Source organism: Bidens hawaiensis, unplaced genomic scaffold, assembly GCF_021521415.1.
Source record: "Bidens hawaiensis isolate Kalapana, Puna unplaced genomic scaffold, B.hawaiensis_p1.1 tig00014135_1, whole genome shotgun sequence".
NCBI lineage: Eukaryota > Viridiplantae > Streptophyta > Magnoliopsida > Asterales > Asteraceae > Bidens > Bidens hawaiensis.
This window is the reverse complement of record NW_027492215.1, coordinates 430,723-438,541: the sequence shown is the minus strand read 5'-3', so window position 1 is coordinate 438,541 and position 7,819 is coordinate 430,723. Positions and strand designations below refer to the sequence as shown.

General features: G+C 35.6%; 1 protein-coding gene across 1 annotated transcript; it reads right to left on the bottom strand.

The window, feature by feature from the left end:
- Positions 1-1,222: 1,222 nt before the first annotated feature.
- On the bottom strand, positions 1,223-6,852 carry LOC143545952 (serine/threonine-protein kinase RUNKEL-like). Its single transcript, XM_077037719.1, has 10 exons — positions 6,805-6,852; positions 6,634-6,723; positions 6,514-6,566; positions 6,346-6,421; positions 5,722-5,783; positions 5,543-5,621; positions 5,401-5,460; positions 3,696-5,204; positions 2,336-3,208; positions 1,223-1,609 (listed from the first exon to the last, which is right to left on the bottom strand). Exons 1-10 carry the CDS (start codon positions 6,850-6,852, stop codon positions 1,250-1,252), a joined length of 3,210 nt encoding a protein of 1,069 aa, XP_076893834.1. The 3' UTR covers positions 1,223-1,249.
- Between the last annotated feature and the right edge of the window lie 967 nt (positions 6,853-7,819).

Below are 7,819 nucleotides of genomic sequence, written 5' to 3'. Positions count from 1 at the left end.
AGATCTTGAAGCTATCGGAAGAAAATTGGCAATCAAGAACAAAAACGCTATAATATATGTTATGCATTTTATGGTTGGTTTTCATCTTCTATCATATATTTTAGTGACCTTTTAATTGCAATATGCGATATGTAATGACTCTTTTAGTTTGCCCAAAATCCAAAACTAATCCAAATATCACGTTTAAATAAATTTTAAAAAGGTACTAAAGTTGCATAATTGATCAAACCAGAGGTGTGAAAATGGCACTTTGCTCAAATAAGAAAATAAATAAATAAATAAAATTACCAATATATCCCTTACTTAACGAGCAAAATTAACGGAGTTAGAAAAAAGTACTAAATTGGCAAGTTCCAAAAAAATGAAGTAGTTATTTGCAATAAAATCAAAAGTGGTACTAAAATTGCGTAATTGAACAAACTACATATGCTAAAATTAAAATGGTACTAACTCTTTAAATTCAAATACTTAGCATTATCTCAAGTCTTCATAGCCATCTTAATTTATCATAGGTGGCAAAACTTATTAGTGCATTCTTGTTCTGCAGTGATAAGACTTCATCGATGTTAACTTGCATGGGTAGTGTCTAAGAGCATGTTTGATTGAGTTTGAAAAATGTTTATTGGCTTATTAGTGTTTTGAAAAAGCCAATAAGTTAAATGTGTTTGACAATCACAGAAGTCCTTTTTATTTTAGCTTTTTGAAATGGTTAAAAAACAGTTTTTCAAAAGCCTCAAATTCTGGCTTTTTCAAAATGGCTTCTTGAAAAAGCCAATAAGCATTTTTCAAACTCAATCTAAGTTGTGTAAATCGCGTCGGAATGGTGAGTTGGCCGGTTGAATAACCCGACCTGTATGATTATTCATATTGTGTCGTGTCAAAACCCCCTTGTAATCGTGTCACAACAAACCCATATATGAAACGAAACCCAACTGGTTTATAAGTTCATCACATTCTTCTTACAACTCAACAACCCATATATGACCGATTAGCTACCGATAGCCCAACCGTTTTGGTTTGTTAGCTTATTTAAATAGAGATGTTATGTAAATGATTTGAAGTGTTTCCAAATATCAATTCTAACCCTTTAAGCCTACAACCCAAAAGATTATGTAACCAGCAGCTGCATGTCTGCATGTACCATTCAAATAAACATGTTAATGTTCAGAAAACAATTATCAGAGTATATAGCATACTAAACATGAATTACATAAAAAAAAAATAAAAAAAAAAAGACAGTGACATTCTATTATACGATGATATTAAACTCCAACAGCATCTCACGTAGCTTTTGTGCGTATATCGGAGTCGGGTCTTCATCCTGCATCAGCATTGGATGCATTGGGACGAAATGATCACGGCATACTGACTTTAAAACCTCTAGTCTTCGGGTATCTTTTGGTGCTTCAGTTAACATGTTAACAACTACCTCAAACCATATTTTTAAACATAAGAATCTTGCATCTCCATCTTTGCTTCCTTTGCAAAGAGTTGAAAGACTTGGAAGAATTTCAATGACAAAAGTTGTGTGGTTTTCCTCAATTATAGAAGCTTCTTCGGTGATTGCTTCAAGAACCCGTAAAAGGGTTAACAGAAAATCATCTCGGCCCTGAAATCCAATCAAAAATCTTGATTTGTTTGTATAGAAATAGTGCTTGTGGTAGAATACAAAATCTCAATCATGAAAAGATAGATTATTTCCTTTTTTTGTTAAAGAAACATTGGATTTTACTTATATATAAATCTAGATGTAATAACTTTTTACCTAAATAAACATACACAAGTTTCAGTTTGTGAATATAAAAATTAAACAAAAAAGAAGATAATCTCTCAACTTAAAAAAATTAACTGAAGCTTTTCAGTTAAAAAGGAAAAAAAGATACTGTTGTTATTTTTGGCCAAATAATACTTGAAGAAAAAATTAGAGGTGTGCGTCGATTGGTTTGAGTCGGTTTGTTGGTTCAAAACAAACCAAAAAACCAAAAATTCAGTTTTTGAGTTTTTGAAAACTGTTTAGTTTTGGATTTTCCGTTTTTTCAGTTTGGGTTTTACCATTTGGGCTTTAAAATTTTGGCCCAAAATAAAATTTGGCCAAAAAATGATATTGCCTAAAACATTGTGCCTACGTTTTTGTTGCCTTATAATTAATTGTATGATATATTTGGGCTAAAATACTTGAGTAACACTATTCATTATATACTTGTAAAGTTCAGTTCAGTCATTTTGCTTTTAATTACTGCATGACCGAAACTGAACTGATGAAATGGTCTATTCTATACTCATAATTTTAAAAACAAATTTTTTAATGGTATCAACAGATAGATGCTTTGTTTACCTGGAATGGTGATTCAACTAATTTAACTAAAACTTTGAGTTGCTGAAGGATCTGAGAGTCAGCCACCCTGCGTTTAAACGACGAACTGCCAAGAAGATTAAGAACCACCAAAAATAGTGGCAAATTGGTCTTTGAACCACCAGTTTTACCACTCAAACCGCCACCTGGCGCATGTCGTTTCCCGCCCAGAAACTGCTTAATATCAGCAATTATCATATCTAGCAACCCCGGTATAACTGACACCACACCTTTTACAAACGCCTCCAAACATTTCTGCAAATAAACCCCCTTTTCCTTCACCAACCGATCAACAGTCGTTAAAAACTTCAAATTAAAGAAAAACTGACCAAGCCATCTTTTTCGATTTTCACATAAAAGAGTCACGAAAACAAGTGTTTTTCCTTTTAAAACTTCACCCCCGTGTTCAATGAGGGATATTAGATTCGGGACGAGGTTTTTATCATCTATTAACGGTAACAGATGGCGACCAATGTTGGTGAAAAGATTGCTTGCAAGCATTGCCATATTCAAAAGATTTAAACAGATTTGTTGCTCACGTGGACTGCCTTTTGAAATAGCGTTAACGGTTTCTTTAAAGGTGAGTTTCTCCATTACTTGTTGGATTGTGGCCTGGTTGAAACGGGTCAAACGGACTAGACATGACCCGGCTGTGAGTCTCATGATTTCTTGTTTCGCAGGTGCTCGGAAGATGTAGCAAAGGTTGTTGATTACATCCGGGCTCGTGAAACGGGCAGCCCAGTATCCGCCTTGGCTTGAGATGTTCTCTATAGTTCTTAATGCATAAAGTTGAGTGATGTCATCTTCACCTTTGCGTAAAAGCGATGTTACTAGTGAGATTAGCGTATTTGGAACCTGCTCAAAAAGTTAAAAATTAGAAACTAAATACTGGGTGGGTTAGATGGATATGGTTGTAGCTCAAAACTCAAAAACAGTTTTTGTTGATATAATTTTGGGTTTAGACTAATTGACCTGTTTCCTTTTTAGCTATTTTCTCTTTTGACCAGTTAAAGATGTGGCAGAATGAGCGGATCGATTGGTTGTGTAAATTTGTCATAACAGGTATGGGCTGACCACTCAGAAAAAAAAAAGTTAAACTTTGTAAATAATTAGTATATTAAACAAAAGTCATTAAATTATATAGTCATATAATGTATCTTTTCATAAAGCAAGTTGAAAAGTTTAAGCATTTGAAAAAACATGGGTAACTTTCAGCCCATTTGACTCAGTCAATCTATTTGACCGGTTAGAAATATAAAATTACAGCCCAAATGAACCCATTTTTATGTTAAAAGGGTCAATATTCCATATTAAGATCAAAGCAATGGTGATTATAACTGACCTGCCATCCTGATGAGGTTTTGTTTTCCTTTATTGGGCTTTCAGGTGGATTAGCCGCTTTCGGTTGGTCACTCTGAGTCGATATATAAAACAATAACTCACCCAATGCAGCCATAGAAAACCTTCTGACTTTTTCTTGACGGTCAACCAACCCTTCGTTTAGCACACCCAATATCCCCGAATTCGCTAACTCGTCCTCTATAGAAGTAGAATGCCGAATTAACAACCCAAGAAGTGACGCGAGTTGTACCCGCAAAGCCGAGGCTTTAGACTGCCGAAGCATTTTGACCAAAACAAGCATTATTTGACCATTGGTCAATTTATTAGCTGCTTCCACACTACAGCTTAAAATCTCGAGGTATTTAATCACATTTTGCTTCTCACTAACTGAAGTGTTTCCACCAGTAAGTATACTTATAATGGATTTTGTAACCACTTCCAACTGATCTTCTGGTAATTTCACAAAGTCAGACGCGGGGACTGCATCAAACGGAAGAGAAGGAACCACCAACTCTGACCCTTTGTCTGACTTCTTACTCGGCATCACAGGTCGAACCGAGAGGTCAGAAACATGCCAAAGAACCGTCGACAGTTTAACCGCACCATCTGAACCTTCTAGAACTTTTTTAACCTTTGGTTGTGGTGAAGCACTCGGTGGAGTAGCAGGTACTACATCAACATGATCAGAAGATGACTCATAATCATTTCTTCTAGGATCATCCGTTGCAGGTGATGCAGTCAAATCATGATCTTGAACAGATGAATTCTCATCATCAACTGTTTGGACCAAGTTCACAATTTCAGGCTCATCTTGTGTGTCCTCTTCATTGTTCTCATTGAAATCGAGCTCCATATCAGTGTTCTCGATTTGCACATCGGTTTCATTTTCAGAATTATTATTATTGGGCATTGGCCGACGAAAATTCTCTTTTTCATTTTCCCTCTGAAGATTCGTTTTTGCTATCCGTGAAAGACGTAACAGATTCACGCCTTTTGTGTTACTAGAACCTTTAGACTGAATCTTTCTACCACTAGGCACACCTCTACCAGGTGTTTCAGTGGAACTCACATTGGGTTTCAAATTATCACGGTTTCTTGGTGGGGTTTTGTTTTGATTCCGTTCTGTGAGGCACGGTTTGTAACAAAGTTCAATCATATTGTCAAACGCAGGTTGAGGTGGTAAAGCGGGTGGGGTTAGTTTTGTGTTCCAGTAGGCGTGGCCACAAATTTCAGACCATTGGATTCTTTCTGCTGGATCTTTTATTAAAAGAGAACTGATGAGATTGGCGAATGGACGGCTAGGATTGCCCGGTAGAGATGGGGTTGGATCTGTGAGGATTGATTTCACCAGCTGTGTGAATTCTTTTCCTACAAATGGTGGTGTGCCAGCATAGCACTCGTATAGAACACAACCGAGAGCCCAAAAATCTGAAGCATATGAGTGGACCCCACTATCATAAAACAGCTCAGGAGCCATGTAACATGGCGTTCCACGCTTTGCTTGTGGTAACTAAATATAGCCAAAAAAAATATATTTATATTAGAGTTCACACAAAGATACTTATGTATAAAAAAAGTTGCAAAAATATAAACGGGTCAAATGGACCAGAACCCAATTTAACTCGCCCGTTTTTCCACCCCTAAGAAAAATTCATGTATCAAAAAGAAAAATTAAAGATACGTGTGCCAGTTGTTAGAAAACTCACCAGAGAAGAAGGTGTTTTAGATATATCACTCAATTTTCTAGATAACCCAAAATCACATAGCTGCAAACGTATAACAAAAAGAAATACCAATTAGTAGGAAAATAATCAGCTATATAATAAGTAAAAATAAAGCAAAATATACCTTTGTACGACCATTTTCATCCAGCAAAATGTTTGATGGCTTTAAGTCACAGTAGATGATTCCCTTTGAGTGTAAAAACCTAACAATTTTGATCAATTCAAGAACAAGATGGTATGAACTCTAAATCCGTACACTTTGAAAAATTAACTTATGTAAATGATGGTAAGGTAGTCCTTTACCGTAAACCTCTGACAAGATCCAGTGCAAAATCATGTACAGAATCTTCTGGAAGTTTTCTGTCCTGTAACTCGGTTGTATCAGAGGTATGTAGCAACAATCCATATTTGTATATAAACAAGCATTATAGCATAAAAATGTTACTTTAAATAAAGCTCTAGCATAACATCTAGAAACCAATAAGATACTAGAAACGTTGTGTTTAACTTTTATCCATGATAAAGAAATATCTAAAAGTCTACAGCTGTTACTTAGTTACTATGTCCACAGAGCATGATGGTAAAGAAGAGTCAAACTACAGAAAACAGATGAAACAATAATAATGAAAGAGTCCCCAAATTGTGAAATACATATGTATGTTGATATAAATAACAATTAACAATGTGCCTTTATCTCTTATTCTGTAAATACTTTTTTTAAATTAAATAAGGTAACAAAAAATAAGATGCGGATGAATGCTAAGATGCTTAGAAAGATGTAATGCGCAATATGTTTATGAGCTAAGCGCTAATGGTAAAGGATATTAAAGTTAGGTGTATCAAGTTTCATCATAACCCGTATATGATAATGGCCTCTTATCTTACATACATATGCATATACATATTACATAATAGAGAGTTGCATACCTGCTCCAGTAAAGTCCTTAGGTCACCTCCAACACAGTATTCTAAGATCAGCCACAAATGAGCAGAAGTTTCATACCTATTCCAAAAGAAACGTATAAAATTTCATTCTAGCGTTGGATAACTACATGAAGTAAAGACTTGAATATTTCCTGGGAACTGCGTCCTTACCAAGCATGAAACTTGAGTACATTAGGATGATCCAATGAGTGAAGAATTCTGACCTGCAGGTTAGATTGGAAATGAATAATCTGAAGAAAAGATAAAAAAAAATCAGTAAACACGGCTTACTTCGGGCAAAACCTTGTTTTTGTGGGACTTGTCAACACTCTTAAGCGCAAAATACTCAATACTCTTCTTCTTCCTCCCTTTATACACAGTCTGCAAAAAATAAAACTATAAATTCTGCATGATAGTGAAATATAAATATATATATAGAGAGAGAGAGGGTTGATTACGTACGGAGTATTTGCCCTGGCCGATGGCTTCGTAAATATGATAATTGTTCATGTCGTGAAGTAAAGGAATTGGGGGATTTAATATGCTGCAATCGCAATCGAAACATATTATTGATTTGGTGTGGTAGGATTTAATAATAATAATAATAATGATAAAGACAAGTGTAAGGTTAGGGTTTCATACCGCTTGAAAGGAAGGGAGCTGAGCTAATCGGAGTGGCAACTATTGATTGTTCTTCACTTCAGCATCAATTGAATAATAATAGTAGTAGTTAACCCTAGATCTTGATTGCACAAAGAAAATGGGAGGTTGGTTACTGATGATTGAAGAGAGAGAAAGTGTGCTGTGTGCGTTTGCGTTTGAGCGGGGTCAAATGAGTTTTGAAATTTCAAAGCCGTTTGCTAAATTAAATTAAACTAAATATAAAGAATTACAGAAATAGTCCTTTATGTTTATATCAAATTTCACTCTTTGTCCTTCATCTTTAAAACTTTAAAACTGATAGGTTTTGTCATTTACGTTTTCATATCCAACCGTGTTTGTCATCTCGTTAAATTTTATCGTTAAGTCAAGACATGATGGTCACTTGAGGATATAATAGTAAATATATAAAATTTATAGTAATAAATCATTTTCTCTGTCTCTCTTTCTCCTTCACTCAAACTTTCAATCCCATTTTCTATGTTCTACACTTCACCAGTCAATTAGCGCCGCCACTGCCATCATCCAACCACCACCATCTACGCAACAATCACCACCTGAAATAATCGAACCTTCCCCCCGTCACCAAATCAGTGTTACCGCTATCAATTAACGTCGTCGCCGTCCACGCATCAGTCTGTAACGGTTACATGAACGATGTGACTGAGTGGTTGGGGTGGTACCGGTGTCTCTTTAGGATCAATTTTCATGGCAGATCTCAACGACTTCAACGATGGATACAGAGAAATCGCTAAAGCTTTCGATCCACAACGTCAGCGTGAACTTGCACAACTTTAAGTGTCAACACCGGTTCCTT

What these genes read in the sequence shown, in the direction of transcription:
- LOC143545952 (XM_077037719.1), bottom strand. Translation starts at nt 6,852, where the DNA reads ATGAACAATTATCATATTTACGAAGCCATCGGCCAGGGCAAATACTCC. An exon ending in TAAGGACTTTACTGGAGCAG is followed by an intron (nt 5,784 to 6,345) that starts GTATGCAACTCT and finishes ACCGAGTTACAG; the next exon opens with GACAGAAAACTTCCAGAAGA. An exon ending in AAACCTCATCAGGATGGCAG is followed by an intron (nt 3,209 to 3,695) that starts GTCAGTTATAAT and finishes CTTTTTGAGCAG; the next exon opens with GTTCCAAATACGCTAATCTC.